This window comes from Neovison vison, chromosome 2 (genome assembly GCF_020171115.1).
Source record: "Neovison vison isolate M4711 chromosome 2, ASM_NN_V1, whole genome shotgun sequence".
Classification (NCBI taxonomy): domain Eukaryota; kingdom Metazoa; phylum Chordata; class Mammalia; order Carnivora; family Mustelidae; genus Neogale; species Neogale vison.
In genome coordinates, this window is record NC_058092.1 from 92,213,366 (window position 1) to 92,236,993 (window position 23,628).

Below are 23,628 nucleotides of genomic sequence, written 5' to 3' on the forward strand. Positions count from 1 at the left end.
CCACAAACACATACGAGTTAAAAGGAGTTGGGCTATTATACAAATCACTCAAAAGTACGAAACTTACATATTGACATATCCTTTACACTTCTGATGATTTTCTGAACACAAACATGACTTTTGATGTGGCACAGAGAACTACGGTCTAGACACGTTCATAAACCTGTGGGTCCATCTGATTTTGCTTAGCTCCACAAAAAAGTCCTGGCTAAACAGATCACTGTATTAACTGGCTATACTCCAAAATTTGGAATGAAGATGTTTAATGTTCTTGTGCCTCCAATCCAATCCTTAAGGGACAGCAAATTGTGTTCTGAATTGCAGTACTCACAGCTGTTGCCTGCTCTATTACCCCTCTGTCCAGCTGAATGTTCAGGCTCCTTGTACGGAAACTGTAAGGTGGTATCCAAGGTTCTGAAACCTTCTTTAAGAGAATGATGCTTGTAGTACTCCACAAGTTCCTTCAGGATAAAAGAATTAAAGATTATTTTTGATAAGGATACTTTTATTCTCAAACACACGAACTCCTTGAACACATAATTATGTACAAGAGGAGGATGACTGATTTAATGCCACATTTTTCATAAGTATATGGGAAGGTAAGTCAACGATCATCCTTCCCTGCTTTCTGGATGTACGTGGCACCTAACTAACTAGTAATCGTCCTTGTTACTCAGGCCGGCCATTGGTAATGGGAGTTACCTCCTACTCTTATTCATGGATAGAGAGCATCCTGTTAGTCTTCAGTCAGATGTGGTCAATGAAAAGAAACCATACTAAACTTTAATTGCAGAACAGTAATTATTGTTCTTATTTATGAAATACTTGCTTTTCTAAACAAACATAAAGGGAGCAGCTGTTTGCTGAATATATAGCAATTTCTCATTTCCTGCATTTTCTTTCAACATAGCAGAAAAACAAACTTGATTCTCAATGTTCTTTTCCACAGTAAACCAAAACTGATAAACCAAAAATGCCCCCTGACGTTATTTCTGGCTTACAGTGAAGTGTTAGTGCCCTTCCATAGCTCTGCACAGCATCTGCTACTTAGAAAGGACATCAAGGTAGTACTTTGCATTTTCCCTTACACCTAATTTGCCTTAAATATACCCAAGCCTAGTTGAATAACCATCCACCATCTTCCATACTAAAATTTCAGAAATTTCTCCTAAGATGTCTACACAAATCTGAATTTGTGCAGTAGATTCTGCACAAATCTGAATCCTTCTATTTTAAGTAGAAAAATGAATAATAATTCATAATGGAAAAATGCATATTATTATTAGATGAGTACTATAGGTATAATGTTTCTTAGAAATAACTAAAATAAAAAGCAATATCACTTTTAACCTAATTATTTGGTGCTGCTATCAACATTTAAAACAAATAGGGTAAAAGTAACTTATTTCTTCTAAAAACCACACTGTCATCAACTCAGTACCTCCATTCAGTGGTTATGTTCAAAGTTTCCTAAAACAAATCAACTGAGACAAATACCACTCAAAAGAAGTGAAAAAGAATCATCAATGATTTATATTATTTATGATTTACATTATTTATGGCTAACCTTGGATGAGTTATAGAATGCATTGTGTGGGGTGTTCCAGGGTCATTAAGATTATGAAGATAAAGCTACTACCCTCTAGGAATGCTCACTCTTGAAGGAAAGTTAGGGGTTATGGGCGCTCAAAGGCAAGAAAGAGCAATTCTTTTTGTTAGCCCCATGGAGAGGAGGAGGGAATGGTTCATGACAGAGGTAGCTTGGCTTACACTGAATAACAGGCAAACCTGCAGAAGCTAGGAAGATGGAAAGGATTGCTATAAGTAGACCAGTCAGTAGGAACAGTCATAAAGGTGATTGAGTAAAGGCCACATTCATAAACACAAAGCAGCTTGATTTAGCTGAAGCACTGAGTAAAGCAAACGGAGATTCTTCAACTCCCACATCTGTAAAATGGGGAGAATGCACCAGTGCACAGACATAGCGAGAATGCATAGAGTGTCTGGCATGTGTGAATAATCATAACTATCACCACAATCCCATATGCCAGGACTTTTACAGGGCTTTGCACCATCTCCACACAATAAGTAAGAAACAGGTTTAGGGGCGCCGGGGTGGCTCAGTGGGTTAAAACCTCTGCCTTCGGCTCAGGTCATGGTCCCAGGGTTCTGGGATCGAGCCCCACATCGGGCTCTCTCTTCGGCGGGGAGCCTGCTTCTTCCCCTCTCTCTCTCTGCCTGCCTCTCTGCCTACTTGTGATCTCTGTCTATCAAATAAATAAATAAAATATTAAAAAAAAAAAGAAAAAAGAAACATGTTTAATCCCCCTTGATAGTCAAGTCTCAGAGAAGTTAATCAACTTGTGCAAGGTTGAACAGCTGATTTGTCTCCAAAGTCTGTGCTCTTAACTACATCCGACTATTAACAAGTATTGCTTGGCAAATGTAAATACAAAAAAATAGAGGCAAAAGGGAAGGAGCATTTTCTAAATGTCCATGCTATACCAAGAACTTTGTTATCTTAGAACTAAGATGCTAAGGTTTTACATACTTCACATCTGTAACTATCCCTATCTATCTATCTATCTATCTATCATCATTTCCATTTCTTCTATTATTTCTTTTTTGAGCCCAGATTATGGTGGTCTTTGATGAAGCAAAGGAATCTGGAATCTGTTCAACTTGAAAAGAAAAAGAATCAAAATACCAGAAAGAAGCTTATATCCTCAAAATGGCTTCAATAATCAGAATGTGGCATTTGTATTATGGTGATTTTTAACATGGTTTGCAAAGTCTAGAATTAAATTCTAGAGACTAATATTATTTAATGCTTTTAAAAAATAAAAGGCAAAATTTTGTAAGGTCTCTGCAAGAACTGTACATACACATACATTGTGTTGCTAATGCAAATGTTTACCAAAGTGTCCTTTTAGTCTTATCATTTAAACTAAGTAAAATGTGTTCTTTAACAAAAATATGAAAATAAACCTGAAAGTAACTATAAGCCTAAACCTTGGAGCTTCAATGTAATTTTGTTATAAATAGTATGAATTTTATGCATTATAATATTACGGATTAGTAGGAATTAAAGTTTATGTGAAGTCGGCAAGAATCCACAGACTTACCATATTGAAAAGGACTTGGTGATCATTTTATACCTTCCCATATCCAAATTTTATGGAAGGAAAAAATGACTTTTCCAAGGCCTAGGGTCATGCAGCTTGGTAAGCTGCAAATACTCTTGTCACTTCACTAAGCATAGAAGATATTTTAGTTCCATTTTTACAGACTTATGTGGGTAAATCTTCCTACATGTTTTCTGACTGGGTAGAATTAAATTGTGCCACCATGGGTCTTTTCCAATTTATGCCTTTATGCTTTCTGTATTTTAGTCTAATCCACCCCTGCTTTAGCAGTCATTGACCTTCAGGTACTACAAGTAAATAAGAAGACGCTAAACAAAAGAAATCTCTAAGCTTTCCTTATCTCACACTGACACAGCAGTGTCAACAATTCAAGTCTCTCTGAAAAATAATGAGTGAGAGTCAGTCATTCCAATTACCAAGGAAACAGGCAATGGAGATGATTTATAAACAGCATTTGGACATGGATTGTCTGGCATACATGAAAATTAGAACAAAATTAATGCCTTGTAATCTGGATATAGAAATTCATTTAGAATTTGAATTTAATGACTAAGAAAAACAAATATTTTGATTAGCCAAGCTATTGAAACCCAAAGGGAAAAGCTTAGGTCATAACCCCCTAAGGTCAATCTTCTCTTTGAGAAACTGGCTAATTTAGAACAAGTTCTGGAGTTTGCTTCCATTTCACATCCTTGCCAAATTAAAATTTAACTCCAGGCCCTAATAAGTTTCATAGGTAGAAGCATATAACTTTACCACCCATAATGGAAGGATATGGAACCATTCTCAAGCAACAACTCAAATGCACAGACCATTATATACTTATAATGGAAACTGTGTTATTTGACACCAACATGATGAAAGGCAATTCCTTGAAGTTGTGTGATCCTGATTTGCAGAAGCCCTTACGCATTGCCAGAGCGAAGTCAAAGGTGCCTATTAATCCTCTCTCCCCTTCCAAACATCCTGTTTGCTAGAACAGGAGCCATTCTTTCCGATCAAGTACCCACATGGTATTTTTGAGTTTAGGTGTTAAGGACAGCACTACTGTGAGTTCTCGCTACCGACAGATTTACAAATTTGAAAGCATCTTTAGAATAGTGGAGTCTCTTTGAGTTCTGCAAAAGCGTAATGATTCCACAAGGTTAATGATGCAATATAACCTGGTTCAACAAACAGAAACAAAGGGGAAGGGCAGCTCCAGACTATGGTTCCTTGGTCTCTTCAGCAGTTTTTACAGTTATTTGCTAAACCTGTCAAAGTAATTATGCAAGACACAGTTTTTCAGCTGCTTAGCTTTCTTTTTACAATTACGTCCTTTTGCTAGTATTTTTTAGTTTCATTGTAGTTATGCTATTAATTCTGAATCCCTTCCCTTTAACCCACTGTGCTGTGTGCTTCCCTTACATAAGATGCTTTCCTCCAGATATGGTAGGAAAACAACGTGCCTGCATCTCTAGCAGTGGCATTTATGACATTTTACACATACCATATAAGGGGAGCCTGTTTTAGCTCCATGACAGTACTTTTAATTCCCTTTCCAGAATATCAGTGCAGAAACTTTTGCTGCTCTCTGGTACACATTATTTAAGGACACTGGGGGTCTGCTGCTTATCCTAGAATCACCGTTTTGTATGTAGATAGGAAAGCGAAGACCTATGTCCACTAATCCAGGTCATGAAGTATTTACCGGCTTTTCACTTCTTAACCTCAGCTGCTGATGAACTTTCTGGAGCTGAACCAAGGGACACAAAGCTGAATTGATTGGCCCTTTCCAGCGACTATTCCTTTCATCCTCTTTGCTTGTCTCCTCGGATGGGAGTTCCTTTTGTTACTTTCAAAGTCGGCAAAGCTGGCAGTCATCTTTTGGCCCTACAGCACTTTTTTTTAAGTCTCACATTAACTGAAATACCGTGGAGCAGGTTCATTACCATCCACGGAAGTTCTGCTGGTGAGAGCTCAAGCCGCTGTGCCTTGCAGCAATGTGGAGACCCCCCCTGTGGCTGCTTTTATCAGGACTCAGCTGGGGCTGTCATTCATTATTTGTGCATCCACTTGCCACCTGCCTCCTAGGTTTTCACTTCAGGAAAAACCTCCTCAGGTCCAGTTCTCTCTGTGCACAGCCTGCGTGTTCCAACAGAACGTTCAGTCGCTTCCAGCAGGAAGGCCACCTGGATCCTGGTTACTCACTGGGCAGGACTCCTATTTTCCAGGATATGATCTTGCTGCCCATCCTTAACTTTTGAATTGAGAGTGTGATATTTAGGTCCAGAGAGGTTTTCTGCCTTTTCTTTCAACTCAAGATGCTTCCATTTCTTTAAAACACTAATCCCTGTCTCAAAGCAGCTCTAGATTTTTAGATAAGGCTTTCAGGCTGGCCGATTTTGTAAGGCTCTCTTACGTTCCGTTTTAACTTTAATGTTTAACGTCTGCAAAGTGCTCTGAGATGTTTTCCGGAGGATGCAATACATATCATTTGACTGATGGCTCAATCAATGAGTGGTCCTTCCCAATGTTCCTCAAAATACTTAAAGTGAGCTTACAAATGCATCTTGTGTCTTGTGTCCAAATTCTTCATTACCTCAGGAAACCCTCAAACTTCAAAATCAGACTTGAGACCACTTTTAAAGAAACATGAACTTTTTCTTTATTGTCAGCAATGCATATATATAATGCCATATAGATCCTGTTTTTATGACATCCATAATATGATGCACTAATAAAATTATTGAGTGCTAATTTTTTAAATTGTAGGAATAAAGTAATCTTGGTTCATTAGAAGCGACTTGGTAAGAATGTACTATTTCAATTTAAATATAAAATTCCTATGAAATATCGACTGTTTGGTAAAAATGCTACCCTGTTAATACTTAACTGTCCAAAATAATGAAACGGAATTATAGCACAGATGATTTAAAATAGAAGAAAATACAAAAAGTTTTTCTGTTTGATATTATATTGTATTTTGCATGGAATGAACCTAGTGAGAGGTATTTTACCAGTCACAATTTTTTTGTTGTTATTAAAATTACCTTCTTCTGGAATTTGAGAGGCAGGGCAGGGTCGGGGGAGGGTCGTGGGGGAAGGGAGGGAAAAAATGAAAGAAGATGGGACCCTGGAGGGAGACAAACCATAAGAGACTCAATCTCAAGAAACAAACTGAAGGTTGCTGGAGGGGAGGAGTATGGGAGGGATAGGGTGTCTGGGTGATGGACATTGGGGAGAGTATGTGCACTGGTGAGTGCTGTGAATTGTGTAAGAATAATGATTCACATATCTGTATCCCTGAAGCAAATAATACATTATATGTTAATTAAAAAAAATGCCTTCCTCTGTCTGTATGAGCAGTTAGAGGCAGAGGAAGGAAGAGGAGAAATGCATGTGAAAGATGTGCCCTGTGACTCAAACACAAGGCGAAACACAAATCACTGGAAGTTGACTGAATTTGTCCATTGTTCTAAGAATCATAAATCATGTGGACTCTGAAATGTTATCTAAAACTTGCAAACTGAATTTACAGTGAAAAAAATGAGTAGGACAATATAAAACTCAATTGGAATTCTTAGAATTATCAGGATTCTGCGGCAAAATTACAGGGGTCTCTTATAAACAACTTTTCAGTGCACAAAATTTCTAAGAAGTGATTGAATTAAACTGACCTTTGAAATAAGAGCAAAATAAGGACCACAGATTGAAAAGAACTAATCAATGCTTACCATTAAACTTTTAAATTTTCTATTTTCTGCAATGTGAAAAAAGCCATCTCTTGTTAAAATCTTGATGTGCTTGGCTTCATTATTGTACCTGTGGGCAATGAATAACGTATGAATATAAATGTGTTTTTAATCAGTAGAAATCAATAATTACCAGAGGGCATGCCCCAATAAAATTATAGGAATTAATTCTGAAGACAAAATATATACCTATGCCAATACACTGGTGACAGCTAATTAACAAAATATATTTACTAGATTGGTTTAAGATACAACTAATATTTGAAGTGAGAAGTGGTTTTTTTTTTTGGTTTGTTTCTTTACTAGATTGGTCAACTACTCAACAGAGTGACCAATCACTTCGCCCAATTTATTGAGCAAGTTCAGTTTGAGAATATAGAAAAACAAAATCAAATAAGACAAAATCTAGTAATATATATTTTTAGACTTAATGAGAAACACACACATCAAATCACCAAAATATAATGTTATGAAAGAAATCTAATATGCCAATTAGCAGCCTATAACACTTAATACTGTTTTTCTAACAGATATTTTCAAGTATTAATGAACTGTCTGGATAGATGCATTATTTCTGCTGCAATTAGAACCTTGGTTTTTAACATCAGTGTTATATGTGTCAGATGGTCTATGCAATTATGAAAACAGGAAATCTATTTCTGTAAAAGTACTTGTCCTACTTACTTAATGCTAATTGCATATTCTCCTGACTCTTTGGTCCTGTGCCTCACAAGGTAAGTACTATTTACCCTATTAATAAGTTCAGTTTCTGCCTGCAATCTTTCCATTGCTCCAGCATACCTGAAAGAAAGAATGACACAGAAAATCTGGGTAATATACCTGAAACAGAACCGAAGCTGAAAGTAAGTATCTGTCAAGATTTTAACTTAGTGGCAGATCAGAGCTGTTTTTACTTCTATACTAACTAATTACATTGCTTCAAAAAATAAGGCAAAAAAAATGTCCTTTGAAAAGTGAAAAGCAAAGGCTCTACAAAGCTAGCATGGTAAAGTGAACAGTGCCTAATGCATAAAAAGCACCCAGTCAATATTTATCTAATAAATAAACGAGACAAAGAGAGGAGTGAGTAGGTATTGAGTTAGAGAGAGACTTACAGGGAGTTTGAGAACAAGAAGGAAAAAGACTTGTAAGGGAGGGACTATCATGTATAGGACATTTGCATAGAAAAGGTGAAATTTTAGAGGGGAGGGTGTAGGGGGTTTAGGTGAACCCAGTGGTGAGTATTAAGGGGGGCACATATTGCATGGGGCACTGGGTGTGGTGCATAAACAAATGAATCTTGGAAAACTGGAATTAAATTAAATTAAATTTGAAAAATTAACCAAATTTAAAAAATAAAAGGTAGATATTTTCAACAATAGAATTCTTCCTAAACTATTTTCACCTTATACATACCCAAATTCCATAACATTAACAGTAATAATCAATGGCCCAAATCCAATGGTAAGATATTCTATAGTGACCCTTTCACATCAAATGCAATGTTTTACATTTAATGGCAAAATATAGCAGAGATTTGGGGCAATAAAGCTAAAGGGAAAAATTTCACATCTCAAAACTCATGACTTAGTATTTCAAAACTTCACGAATTAGTATTCCAGAAAATTCTCTGATTCACACATAGACTAGGGTAACTCAGTTTAAATACCCATCTTTAATGTATACTAAATGCTTATTTAAGATACAAATTTTGTTGAAGGAAGACATGTGAGATTTCTAGCAAGTATAGAAGGAGAGGCAAGGGCATTTTATGCAGATGGTACCTTGGGATAAAAGCATTTATGATAACCTATGAACTATTAGTACCTAGGATGTTCTTTTTTTTTTTTTTTTTTTAATTTATTTGACAGAGATCACAACTAGGCAGAGAGGCAGGCAGAGAGAGAGGAAGGAAAGCAGGCTCCCTGCTGAACAGAGAGCCCGATGCGGGGCTCAATCCCAGGACCCTGGGATCATGACCTGAGCCGAAAGCAGAGGCTTTAACCCACTGAGTCACCCAGACACCCCAGTACCTGGGATGTTCTGATCACTCTTCCATCTTATCTCTCACTAGTCTCCAACCTTCTTTCAGGTTCAGGAATTTACCAGCCTCTTTTTGGTCTTAAGAGTCTTCCCATAGACTGTCACTGCCTGTACAACACTCACCCAATCCATATACATTCCTTCTCATCACTCAAGCTTATAGTGACCTTCTCTGACCATCTCATCTGAAGAATGTTGTCCTGCATCTTACACTTCACTCTATTATTCTTATTACACTATTGTAATCTCTCCATGGTACCTACTGCAATTAGTATATAGTATATGCATTTTTGTCAAAGGAACACATGAACATATAGCTTCTAAAAGTCAACTAGTGCTATAATAATAATGAAAAAGTAGCATTACCCCATCTTGTTAGTTTTATATCCCACGTTCCATTTCAAGCATTTTATCTATTTTTTTTAAAATCTGTGCTTGCATATTTCTAAATAATCAAACTACAATTTCTTAATTTATTAATTTTAGGTGTCAGGAAGGAAAATAATTTTCTTCTCCATTTGTGCTCATTCCTTCATGGTGCTTCTCCTCACTCTTGTTTCCGTAACCTCTACAAAGTCAAGCCATCATCTGGCCCAGTTCTGTCACGTTTTCATAGTCAAAGAACATCTGACACCCAAAAAACAATTCCTGAAGTTCTTTGTTCGCTAAATCTTACCTTGCAAATTCTCTCCAAATTCTCTAAGAGAATGATAAACCCCTGAGTAATACACTTCTCAACACCATATACTAAACCTGTCCATTTTTTTTCTACGGAGACATTCATTTCTTCTAGACCCTCTTGGTCTAGTCACTACTACTTGCTCTCTAAGCCTGCTGAATTATTACAATCTTGGGACATCCCATTGGTTTCATTCCCTGGATTCCCTATCTCCCTCTTTATTGGTTTATTAGCTCATCCTTCAGCTTCCTATAAGTGGATACATAGGTTGTAATACTCAGAAAGCCTCCCATCCAGAAAAACATTTTTATTTTACTTGATATTTAATTGAGAATTTGTCTGAGTATACAATTCTAGGTGAGAAATTACTTTTCTTCTCGGATTTTGAGACACTGTCCTATTGTCTTCTCACTGGCAATTGAGTGCCGTTCTGATTCTTTGTATGTGATCCGATTTCTTTTTCCTCCCTGGAAGCTTTCAGACTCTGTCTGCTCTATATTGTAAAATTTCATGATAACGTGCCTTCCAGTTAAATGCCATATGTTTTACTTCAATACTGTCCTGGGTTCTCAGTGGCATCTTTGATTTGGAGCCATATATCCTTCAGTTCTGGGAAAATTTTGTCTTTTTTTTTTTTTTTTTTTTTTTGACAATTGCTGCTCTGTTTTCTCTTTCTTGAGTTCCACTAAACAAAGGCTGTGCCTCCTGGATCAACTGTCTAATTTCCCTATCATTTCTTCCAGATTATCAAATTATTTCTCTGATTTTCTGGAGGATTTGCTCGACTTTATTTTCCAACTCTACTACTTAATATGTAATTTAGAAAAACTCTTTCTTGTTCTCTGATTTTCCTTTTATAAAACATCCAGCTCACTTCCACTGGTATTGTCATCTCTTAATTCTGAGAATATAAATTAAAGGCTTAAAAACTAAATATTTCTTCTGCTCATTCTAATGTCTGCCTTTTCCTTGTTTCTTTTCCCCATTTATTCTATTTGCTCTCTAGTTCAAGGCTTTTCTCAAATGCCTAGTTCTCTTTGTTGCCTGTTTATATTTGGGAGAGAGGTGTCTCAGTGGGTGTGGGGAGCACCAAAGCAGACTCGCTGGGTAGGAACATAATCATTTGGCAAGAATGTGATTCATGGGGCTGGATAATACCCAAATGATTTTCGGATTTTTTTTTTTTTTTTAACCGAGTCTATTTAGTTCCTTTAGAGAAAAATCTTCCAGATTCCTGTCTGGATGCAATGAGAGGATAGTCTGTGTGTATTAGACCCAGCTGTCACAGTATTGGAACTGAGCTATATAAAGGACCTGGGGATCATCATCAGTCAGTGTGTAGACTTTCCTTAATTTGACTACTCCACAGCATAGCATCTCCCTCAATCTCTGCTGGCATTGCTCTTTCTAAGTATAAGCCCTACATGGCTCAGTTTTTCCCACATAATAAACCTTCTAATTCTACTGTCTCCTGCTATGGTAGTGAAAAGTAAGTTGTCTGACTATTTGGAGAATGGGGTAGGAATCTTGGCACCTGCATCCTGTTCTTCATATGGATTTTCAGATGGTTCCCCAGTTTTAAGCCCCACGTCTCATTCCTGCCTGCAGACTGTGCACCGCCCTCCGCCCCCCTGCTGCCTGCCAACACACACACACACAATCAGACTACACACAAAGAATCAGAAATCAGAATAGTCTCTTCCCACCATCTTGGAACTGTGGAGGTCTATTGGGAAAAGGACTCCTAAATCCAACAAATATGACTGGAAGGCTGTGGTCCAAGACTGTTTTTGCTGTCTAGAAAGCGGGGCTTCCAGAACCAGAGGAAGCACACAGCTCTTCTTAAAATTGAAGGTGTTTATGCTCAAGATGAAACTGAATTCTAGGCAGAGATGTGCTTACGTGTACAAAACAAAGAGCAACGCAATGACTCTTGGTGGCAAATGGAACAAAACCAGAGTAATCTGGGGAAAACTCAGGCTCATGGAAACAGTCACATGGTTCATGCCAAATCCCAAAACAACCTTCCTACTAAAGGCAACCGCCACAGAATCCATTTGATGCTGTACCCCTAAAGGATTTGGATTTACTGAAAAGTAAATAAATAAAGCTGTAGATTTATTCTCTTGGAAAGGAAGGGAGGGAGAGAAGGAAGGAGGGGGGGAGAGAGAGAGAGAGAAAGAAAGGAAATAAATCAGAATGGCATTGAGTTGGAAGTTATAAGACAATAGAGCAATGTCTGAAAATCTGAGATGCAAAACAGTTTCTCACCTAGAATTCCATACCCAGGCAAATGAAGATAATCACCTTGATTCTACCCAAGAGACAAAGTTTACCTTGTGAGAGTAACTTGTTTTTAAATGGAGATGTAATGAATAGACAATGCAGTTGGTGGATATCCAACTTCTTGATGACTTGAGAACCACATGTCATCACTCAGCATCATTTTCTCTAAACAGTGTAGTGTTTCCAAAATTGTAAGTTTCCATTTCTGATATTCTTGACCATTTTGTCCCCCAGCAGAAAGCATTTCCCATGAAACTGTCTGTGTAGTGTGAATAAACTAAGTTGCTCAAGAGAAAGAAAAACAGCAATTTAAAAATTTTACTATGAAATATTTTTATTTGTTTCTGTCTTCAAGGCTCTTCCCTTATCTGAACACTTTGATTTTTATCATCATTAGGAACAATACTAAGTCATATTTTCAATAGAATTTTACATATCTACAAGGGTGCATTTTAAATCAAAGTGTTCAAAAACTAATCTGTACCTGGGAACCATTCAAGGCACAGGAGATTAGGTTTTTCAGTTTATTTTTTCTTTTTCAGTTTATTTCTTTTTCTTCTTTTTATTTCTTTTTTTCTATTTTCTTTTCAGTTTATTTCATGAAATCCAAGTAGTTTGTGGCATTAGTATTTATCTTTAAAATCATTACCCTGATAACTATTATGCCTAGTTATGTGCAAAATAATAAAAGAGAAGGAAGCTGATCACCATACTCTCATGATTTTATCTGCTCCTGGTGGTGTTCCCTTTGATTATTCTTGCTACCAGCTCTATTTTCCAAATTTAATTCCTGTCAAGATCATGGTTTTTAATTCCATGTGGTTCTAACCTCAAATTTATCTTTAAGTAAAAATGTAGCAAAGCTTCCCAGTTCTACCAAAGCCTGCTATAATTTCTTCAGCAAGCTCAGGGAGGTCAGAGAAAGCTGGTAATAGTTGCAGAGCGCAGACTCGATGGTTGGGGGGAGAGCAAGGGGGCTGATGGGAAGAATTCCATACTTTGGAGAGTGTAGTCCTATAACAACTGGGCATTTTCTATGCTTTGGTTATAGAATAGAAAAAAATTTTTTAGAAGATTTTTTTTCCCAATTTATTTATTTTCAGAAAAACAGTATTCACTATTTTTTCACCACACCCAGTGCTCCATGCAAGCTGTGCCCTCTAGAAGATTTTATTTATTTGTCAGAGAGAGAGAGAGGAAGAATGCACATGAAGGGGTGTGGCAGGCAGAGAGAGAGGGAGAAGCAGACGCCCTGCTGAACAAAGAGCCCATATGTGGCTTAATCCCAGGACCCTGCGACAGTGAATTGAGCTGAAGGCAGGAGCTTAACTGATGGAACCACCTGGGCATCCCAAGAACACTTTAAAAATACAAGACATTTCAGGTGTTCTATCTATACCTGCAAACTAAACGAGTACTATAAACTCTCAGAGTATCTCATTTATATACATATACTGATATTTAATTTGCATGCCTATACTTCATATCTAGAAAATAAAACAGATGCAGTCCTTTTAAGAGGAGCCAAACATAAAACTCAAGGAAACAAACATAATTAAGTAAATAAGCCCATGTTTTGTACTTAGAGAGGCAATATGGCAATATACAGATGACATAACTTGGAATCCCAGCTCCAGTGCTCACTACTTGCATGGCCTTAACCTTAGTTTCCTCATCTGTAAAGATAATAACAACCTACCTCATAGAGATGTTGGAACACAAAACGAAATAAAATGTAAAATACTAAGCACATAGTAAGCTCTTGGTATATATTAGTCATTAACATCTATGATCACCACTATTCTGGATCCTAAACAGAGTTTTTCCAGTTGAAGATATCACTTCCCCTTAAACTCATCATGTCTAAAAAGTAATAATCACCATCCCCTTTGCTTCCTTATTTCTATTAGTGATAATGTTAGCCTCTAAGTGATAAGTCGGCTCCATGTAGACCCAGAACATGAGACATGAATACATCTTGCTCTTTCCACATTACGATTTACGATCTACTATCCTTTCTGGACTAATTTTTAGCTTCAGACAATGGAATCATATATTCTTTTCTCTGTTTCATGAAATCTACTCTTCCAAAATATAAGATACATATTTGCCTATGACTCACTCCTTTCTGTAACTGTTACAACTTTGAATTTAGTCAGGTGTATGAATGCATACACACTCACACACACACACACACACCCCACTCTGATGAAGTTATGGAAAGGTCAGCGATATATAAATTCATTATCGTGTTTTGTTGTATCTGAAAACACCTTTAGCCAGGACAAATAGAAATGGAAGGTGGTTTACTACCTCCATATTTAAGGCATCCTCGAGCTAAGGTTGTGGTATTTCAACTTAGCTGCATAAACATTTTTAATACTTACCAGGGTTGGCAAGAATAATCTACAGGTTTGGGCACCTAGGATATAAAAAGCCAAAAAAATAGATTAAGTTTACTTAAGGGAAGCTTTTAGGAATCAATCATTAATTCAGTTGCGCTGACTCAGCTCTATAAAACCCTAAATAGCACAGTCCTGGAACTATCCATTCGCAGTTTTATACAGAGTGAATCATAGTATATGTCAGATAAGAAGAAAATGATTCATTTCACTTTCATTCATTCTTTCATTCATTTTACCACCACTGTACCTCCAAGAGGGGAGATAACAGGAAAAATATGAACTGGAAGCTTTTGGTATTTATTTACAAGGCAGTTTAATCATACCACAAAAATATAAATGAAAATGTTAGGAAACCCAAATAGCACTCTGCTTTCCTAGAAAACAGGCAAAGTAAAAATACATACTGGATGTACACTTTTATTTTGTATCACAAATTCTAACCTCTTATTTTGAAGTCTACCAACTGGCAAACATTTTATTGATGAAAAATCATGTGAAATATTCATTTTTCCCTTTTCTCCTATAGAGCTTTGCAAAAGAGAACATGTTACAATTGTTGTGCAATCAAAGAAAAAGAAAAAAACTTCTAGTTGCTGATTATAACTAGAAAATGAACAAAGCCAAAGAAGGTACACCAATATTCCAAGAATAACAAAATACATACTATTAGAGGAGAACAAAGTTTATAGATTCTTAAGGAAAGATAAGGAGTATGAATAGTTTGTTTTGTATTTAGAAATTTTGCATGAATCTCTTTTACCTTTAATTTTTAACAGAGTTCTGATTAATGTAAATATATCTCTTAGCTATGTCAGTTTTCATAATGGGCTGTTAGTACTTTGACCTTCCAGATTAATAGTTATATATAATAAAATTATCTTTCTGGCCAGAGCATCTCCAAAGTTATTAGTATTTAAATATTTTTATCTTATGGATCACATGTTTAATTTCACCACCATGTAAAATCCTAATACACAGAAAATAATTTTTAGAGTATATTACACCCATTCAGATCCTACAAATATTTTCTTATACTATTTTGTTTTCACAAATAGGAATCAACTGTCAATAATTTCTCTTTAGAAGATATACATAGGTTTGGAAATCTGATGGAAAAGTATTTCCTCCTTCCTTCTCCCACTTTGTATTCTTTAAATGCATACTTATTCCTAAATCAATCCTTCTCCCTAGAGAGCTGAAACAAAAAAAGCAAACACAACACAACAAAACAAAACCAATAACACAAAGAGGGGACAGAGAAGGGAAAAGAACTTCAACATATTCTATGTTGAAAGCTGAAAGAGCCACAAAAACGAAGGGTGATAGAACATTCTAGAGCAGAACCGATATCCCAGGCTATTTCAGTCTGATGTCCTTTCAGAACTTTCTCAGTCTTTGGTGAATGTATTCTGATAGGTGAAGGGCTAGAACTATCTTCTCGGCACTGATCCCTATACTGAGGGTGGGATCCTATCCTTCTCCATTTGTCCTGGGCCCTCCCCACTTCTTTGCTGGCGCTTTTCTTATATAAAACAATACAGACTGTTTTTCAGAGTCCATAGTCTCTCATGGTTCACCTCCCCTTCCAATTTACCCAAATTCCCTACTACTCTCTAATGCCCCTTGTCCTCCATGCTATTGGTTATTTGGGTAAATTGGAAGGGGAGGTGAACCATGAGAGACTATGGACTCTGAAAAACAGTCTGAGGGGTTTGAAGTGGTGGGGGGGTGGGAGGTTGGGGTACCAGGTGGTGGGTATTATAGAGGGCACAGCTTGCATGGAGCACTGGGTGTGGTGAAAAAATAATGAATACTGTTTTTCTGAAAATAAATAAATTGGGAAAAAAAATTATATCATGAAAAAAAAAAACAAACAATACAGACTTTTCTTCTGGATACTTTCCTATCTTTGACGGTGTTCTCATCTTTGATCATTTTTCCCTAATGCCTTTTTCCTACCTTCATCAGAGGCTGTTTACATTGTTAAACTCTGGCTGCAGTCACACAGTTTTAAAAAAATATTTTACTGGATATAGAGTATGCATGTAAAATAATATATATATAAGATATGTGCTTCTCCCTGAAGTACATCTTATATGAGTTAGAGCAGACAGTTAGAGGTAAGTTTTCTGTGTTTGTTTGGCTAGAAATGTCATTACTTCATCCTTACAGAGGAAAGATAAATTTCTAAGTTGACTAATTTCCTTCCAAAACTTTGAACATATCATTCTTATTGCCTGAAATATTAAAGTTTCACACTATAGAATCTCCATTTGGTTCTTTTTAATAGTTCCTATTTCTCTGTTGAGATTTCCTGTGCATTCATTATGAACATGCTTTCCTTTATGTCCTTGAGCATAGTTATAATAGCTACTTTAAAAAATCTTTCCCTGCTAATTATATCATTTGGGACATCTCAGGGTCATTCTCCTTTGATTGCTTTTTCTTTTGAGTATAGTCTGTGTTTTCCTCCTCCTCTATAGTTTTGGGTAGTATCTTGGACAATTTGAATAATACACTGTAGAAGCTCTGAATTCCATTGTGCTTCCAGAAAGAGTGCGATTTTTCTTGAAGTAGGCAGTTTACTTGGTTGAACTCCAACAGCAAACTACCTCCCCTGTGGTGAGAGGCAGATGAATTCTCAGTTTTGTTCTTTTAGCCTCAACTAAGCCACTTTGGGAGTCTGCACCAGGCAGCCAAACTGAGGCAAAGTTTATACACAGAACTTGAGGTCCCTCCCCCTCTGACACTTTCTAAGATTTCGGGCTTCCCATTCCACTTCAAGCTTGAAGTTTCCTTCAAGATCCACACTCTGCTTCTTCAAGCTAGGGATACTACGAGGTTTCTCTCTGAATTTTAACTACCCTGCATGGTGCAGCCCAATGTCTGTTCTCAAGCCAGCCCCAAAACCAAGAAGCTAGCCTAGAGTCATCCTCTTTTCACTGAGTGTCAACTCTTCCCTTAGCCAATGCCTTCAGACTGCTGATGCTTTACTATCTTGCCCAGAGTTTGTAGCTGTTTTCTGCAGGAGCATGATCCAACAAGGGCTACTTGGCAACTACCAGAAGTGAAAACTTTTGTTGCCTCCATTATTGCTGGTGTTAGCTATGAGTCAAGTCATCAACTCTTTATAGGTAATCTGTATTCTCCTTAAGGTTGGTTTTAATATTTTCTCCTTGTTTTTGATGTTCTGCCATTGAAATGAACTAAAATGTGTGTAGGTGATTAATTTTATACACTTTTCTTGACTTTTGAGATTAGTTTTACCATAAGTTCTGGAAAATTCTCTGCTATTATTTATTTGAAAATTGCTTTTTCACACTATCTCTATTCTCTCCTTCAATAACATGCATTTGAACTTTATCACTTCATTCTCTTTCAGATTTCCACTTCTTAATTTCTCTGAACTACTCACTGAGAAGTTTCTTCAGATTTGTCTTCCAATTTTCTACCCAACTGTGTCTAATATGTCATGTAATGTTCCATTAAAGTTTTCATTTCATTTACTCTGCCTGATTCTTTGTGAAATACATCCAAGAAATTTGGAAAGTGGCTTGTTCTCTTCTTAGAGTTTTATTCTTTTTTATTTCTTCAACCATATTAAATACAAAAAGTTGACCTTGGTACCTGATAATTACAATATTTGCTGTCTTTGTGTATCTAACTCTGAATTTTATTTTTTTTTGCTAAACTTTGCTTAAGATGGTTTGTTTAATCATGAATGTGAAAATCCCATACTGTGTTAAAGTCCCTAGGACTTTATCCATAGAAATTCTTTAAGGACTGTGCATAATGAGGCTCCAATCCAGAGACAATCTGTATTTGTACTGGAAACACAATCAGCATGGAATCATTTTAAACTGTTTCTAGCTTAGAATTATTGTAGTCACAGAGCTGGTATCAATTTCAGTCCTACTCCTTGGTGGTCTTTGGATCTAAAGCTAGGAATTCTTAGGGGAGATTGCTCTCTTTTTTCTTCCCAGCTCAGATCCAAGATGAAGACAGACATATCTTCTGTGGAACTGCTTTCTTCCTGCTCATCCACTGAGGACTTCTGGAGTCACAAAGAGGTATCCAAGTTTGCACTGTGCCGTAGCTCCAGGCTTTGTCTCCAGTCACCATATTGCCAGAAATGAAATTGTCTCATTTATATTCCTCTTGCATTCTCCTCAGTTCTAATTTTCTAACTGCATACTTCAGAACTTTTGTTATACTGGCACAACATATATTGGAGAATAACTTTTGAGTTCAGAATGGAATATTCCACACTACTCATGGGCCCTGATAAACAAAATGTCCCAGGGTCAAAGAAGACACCATCTTCCAAACTCCTTCAACATATCCTCCCTTCCGATCTCTCCACCCATTTATCTTCACTTAACTTATCCTAAACCAACAAATGAATCTATAATTTCATTAAGTAAGCACTAAAATTTTAATAACTATTTGTTAACTTTGCATTGTAAAACAATCATATTTAGTTAGTATTCCCATGCATAATTGTGTATTCCTCTTTAAGTCCTTACCAGCTTAAAATTCTGAACATGGTTTCCCTTCTTCTAACTAAGTCACCAAATACCATTTGCTGTAAGCTGATATAATTAGTATTTACTACTGTTAATTACCTAGGTTCAGCTAGGAAATTTTGCTTCCTTTTTCATGCCTTTGTTCATTCAAACAAACAATTGTATTAAATACCTGCCATGTGACAGAATTTTCCTAAAATAAAACTTCAAATGTTCATTTTATGCCATATTCAAGAGGCTGTAAAAAGATAACATAACTTGATAAATGAAACATTTAATGTTCTTGATTTGATGTCTTTTGGTTCCCAAACATCTTAATATTAGAATGTATAATCTCCTGCTTCCTGCCTACATATGAATATCATTGTTTTAAGCATAGGGAGCCTGAATCTTGTTCATACAAATTATAGAAAACTAACTGAAAACTCATTTTGCTTACATAACTAAATAAGAGTGGTATCAAGGTTCAATAATTTTCTAAGATTATTAGATAAGAACATGTGACATTAGATCACAGAACCAATAGAATAGCAAATTCTTTTTGATTCCCTTTGCTTCTAAAATTAATGAAGCTGGAATGAATATGGTAAATTAATTTACAGACTACATTCTGAAATCAAGGATGGCAGACATTTATGATATTGAAAAGGATGCCCAGTTTGTAAATCTAAGGAAGAAGCAAAATATAGCCAGCAAGATAATTTAAGGAGTTTTGTGGTTGGTTTTTTTTTTTTTTAAACCATCAGCTCTACTATATTAGTAAAGGAATTTCATTTACTTCAAATCAAGAACTTCAAAAGTTTCATAAAAAAATCTACCCTAAACATTAACTTACAATAAAATAATGTCACCTTAAACAGAAATTTATAAATCTAATAAAACATCAGAAAGTACATTTTATGTTATATTCATTCAAAATGTTTGAGTGAACGCTCATTTTTTCTCCTTGTATCTAATGTGTTTGATGTTTTCAGAAAATGTCATTATGATATTAAATAAATAGTAATGACAAACTAAAGCACAGAAAAATGTATTTCGAGATTTGGTTGAAGGATTTGTGGACTTCATGCTATTTCGCCTTCATGTATTCCAGGGGAAGTATAATATTTCTTTATAGCCCCAAATGACTAGGAATAGATTGGAGCCTACCATTCTCACCTCCATGGGAAAAGGGGAAATTGCACCTAATCTGAAGCTTTAATTTATTCCTTCTAACATCTTGTAGACAATTTAATTTTGTAAATTCTACTGAGTCGAATTTTCTCCTTGCCTGTATCAATTAAAAATATTTCCTGACGGGGCACCTGGGTGGCTCAGTGGGTTGAGCTTCTGCCTTCAGCTCAGGTCATGATCTCAGGGTCCTGGGATCAAGCCCCGCATCGGGCTCTCTGCTCAGCAGGGAGCCTGCTTCCCCCTCCTCTCTGCCTGCCTCTCTGTCTACTTGTGATTTCTCTCCCTGTCAAATAAATAAATAAAATCTTTAAAAAAAAATTTCCTGACAATGGAATCATGAAGATTTTAGAATTATAATAACATTGACCATGTATTTCAACTTGAAATTATATGATCCCTCCAGAAAGCATTAATAAAATTATTGAGTGATAAGACCATACCCTTTGTAGATTCTTGCACAATTCATTACAGCATCAAAACCAGGAAAAAATGGAAAGAAAATACTCATACTTACACACGGGCAAGGCTTAACAGCATCACTTGGAAAAAATCCAACTTCTCCAGATGCTAAATTTCTACCCTAAATTAGGAAAAAAAAAATCAGTTTTGAGAACCCATTTACCACAAATGATAATCTCATAATGCTTTGTACATAGTGTTGTTAATCAGGATCCTCAGAATTATTTACATGTTTTATCCATTCCTAAACATTAACCTACTATGGTTGAGGAAAGAAAGCAGAAGCAAAGAGGTTTTAAAATTATTAAACTTTACATGTTGTTTCATCTGACAATTATAAAAGAAGGATTCAAGTTTGACTTCCCAAACTACCATTCCATCTTGTTAACTTTATATCCCTCAATCCAATTTAGAGATAACAGCGTATTTAATCTTTCTATTTTATGTTCACTAATACAAGTAGATACATTGGTTTTGTGCAGGCTTACAATTAGAAATGTGATTTAAATGGTTACTATTGGCATCTTTAATAGAACTCATAAGAACATTCCTCCAACAAGATAGGAGACATTTCAAGACTTGTGGAAATGGAAAACAACATGATGATGTTTTAGATAGTTTTCAGATTTAGGAGAAATGACAGGATGCTGATCAAGTAAAGATAGTTATGATGTTGGAGGAAGGATTGTAGGTTAAAATGACATCGTAAATGAAAAGAGAGGGAAGAAATTAGCAGACTTTTAGGAAAACCTAAACACCAAATGGACAAAAAAAATAAAAGAGTTTACTCTTGGAGACCTTTGAACAAATTTTTCTTAATTTAAAAAAAAAAAACTCATCAGGGAATGTAAATTGATACAGCCACTGCAGAAAACAGTACTGAGTTTCCTCAAAAGATTAAATAATACAAGTACCATATGATCCAGTTATTCCACTACTGGTATTCATGCAAAGAAAACAAAACGTGAATTCAAAAAGATACATGCGCCCCTATGTTTATTGCAGCATTATTTACAATAGCCAAGCTATGGAAGCAACCCAAGTGTCCATTGATAGACGACTGGATAAAGAAGATGTGGTGTATGCATACAATGAAATAGTACTCAGTCATAAGAATGGGTACAATCTTGCCATCTGTGACAGCATGGATGGGTCCAGAGGGTATCATGCTAGATGAAAAAAGTCATACAGAGAAAAACAAATACTATATGATTTTACTTGTATGCAGAATCTAAAAAAGCAAGTGAAAAAACAAAAAGCAGAAACAGACCCATAAATACAGAGAACAAACTGGTCATTCCCAAAGGGAAGAGAGTTGGGGGGATGAATGAAAGGGGTGACAGGGAGTGGGAGATACAGGCTTCCAGTTATGGAAAGAATAAGGCATCAGAATAAAAGGTACAGGGAATACAGGTACAGAATAAAGCAGAGGGAATAGAGTCAATGGTAATGTTGTATGGTGATGGATGGCAGCTACACTTGTGGTGAGCACAGCGTAACATATGTACCTGTCCAATCACTATGCTGCACACCTGAAACAATGTAACATTCTGTTTTACTTCAAACATACACAAAACCTTATGACACTATGACACTGAACCTACAATTATTTCCCTTCTGCAAAAAAACAAACTACACTCAAAACACACTACAGCAATTAGAACATGATATTAAAAAGTTCTTATGCCTTCTTCTTGTCCAAAAATTGGGTTTATTTTTATTTGCTATTTAACCATTTCTTCCTCTCAGTAGCTAAGATGAGTAAATGGCATTATGACTGGATATTACATGCTCAATTATTTTTGACAAAGAAAAGTAACAAAAAAAATGTTCAGCAAATATTTCCCTCTTGAAACAGCATCCTTTTGTGCCCATGGAGCTTAGTTATGAGTTTGTGGGAATTTTATAAAGTGGGAATCCAGAATTAAAGGATGAGGAGGAAAAAGAAAAGAAGGGGGAAAAAGGGGAAGAGGTGGGAGAGGTATGGGCAAGAGAGAGGGAAGGTGTAACAGGAAAGGGGGAAGGGTTGGAGGAAGGTAAAAAGAACAGAAAAGAGAAGAGGAAAGGTGGGATTCAGACAGAGGGAAAGCAAATAACCAAGTAAGGACAAGATGTTCATTGGAGCAAGGTTCAAGAATTGTATCGCACTTGCGTGTCAGGGAAAAAGGTAAATGAACAAGTAGAAGATTCATTCATTTATTCAACAAATACAGTATCTAATATTAATGTGGTTAAACACTTAGGAAAACGCAAGAATTCATAAATCATTTCCTGTCTCCCCCCTAATCTTCTCAGAATGAAGATACATATACACATAATTTTAATACATGGTGAAAAAAGCTAAATATTCTTGGGTGCAGAAGAGAGGCTATGGAAATTGGAAAGATATTTTCAGTATTAGGGATTTGCCTGAAAGCTACATAGAAAAGAGCAGGGGCACGTGAATATAAAATGTGTGGGGTGTGAACATATAGAAATGGAAATGGAGGAGAACATTTTGAAAACAAAATAAAGCATGAGAGAGGGACAGGGGTGTAAAAATACAGGTTGTGCATAGGAAACAAAAGTAGAGTCTAATAATGGCTTATACTTAGTGCATCCTTACTGTATACACCACTCTGAGCATTTCATAATCTTTACAGTGATCCTTTGTGGTAGGCCCAATTACGATCCCCATTTTATAGGTGAGGAAAATGAGGCATAGTAAAGTTAAATGATTACCCCATGATCACAGAGTCAGCAAGTGACATAACCAGAATTCAAATTTAGATGTTCTAACTTCAGAGCTTGGTACTTCCTCTCTGCACAAGCATTAGACTCATAAAGGAGGATGGAGGGACATGGAGCTAAAAGGTGGCAGGGAACCAGTGTGACTGAGACATTTGAATTTATCAGTGGTGTAAAAATACAGGTTGTGCATAGGAAACACAAGTAGAGTCTAATAATGGTTTATAATGGTGAGGGGGTTTCAGTGATGCAGTTATGTGCTTTAGAAGAAGTAAACTGACCTCAGTGTGCAAGCTGGCTTATAGATGGGCATGGTGTGGTAGGTGAGAGTATCATTAGAGAACTATATCACAGTAAGGGAGGAGGGGAAACTGGTACTAGAGATATTGTAGCACTAGAGTCAACAGGGCTTGCCTGGCGAGTGGGTGAAGAGGAGACCATGGGAGTTAA

At 36.3% G+C, this 23,628-nt stretch overlaps 1 protein-coding gene across 1 annotated transcript in view; it reads right to left on the reverse strand.

Moving 5' to 3' along the window:
• The window catches only part of VAV3 (vav guanine nucleotide exchange factor 3), a 364,578-nt gene that overhangs the window by 22,994 nt on the left and 317,956 nt on the right, over window positions 1-23,628 (reverse strand). Inside the window, exons 21-25 of the mRNA XM_044238799.1 lie at window positions 20,507-20,572; window positions 14,276-14,310; window positions 7,565-7,681; window positions 6,863-6,950; window positions 332-461 (exon numbers count right to left, since the gene is read on the reverse strand). Of these exons, the coding sequence (XP_044094734.1) occupies window positions 332-461; window positions 6,863-6,950; window positions 7,565-7,681; window positions 14,276-14,310; window positions 20,507-20,572 (436 nt within the window). The remainder of the gene's footprint in view (window positions 1-331; window positions 462-6,862; window positions 6,951-7,564; window positions 7,682-14,275; window positions 14,311-20,506; window positions 20,573-23,628) is intronic.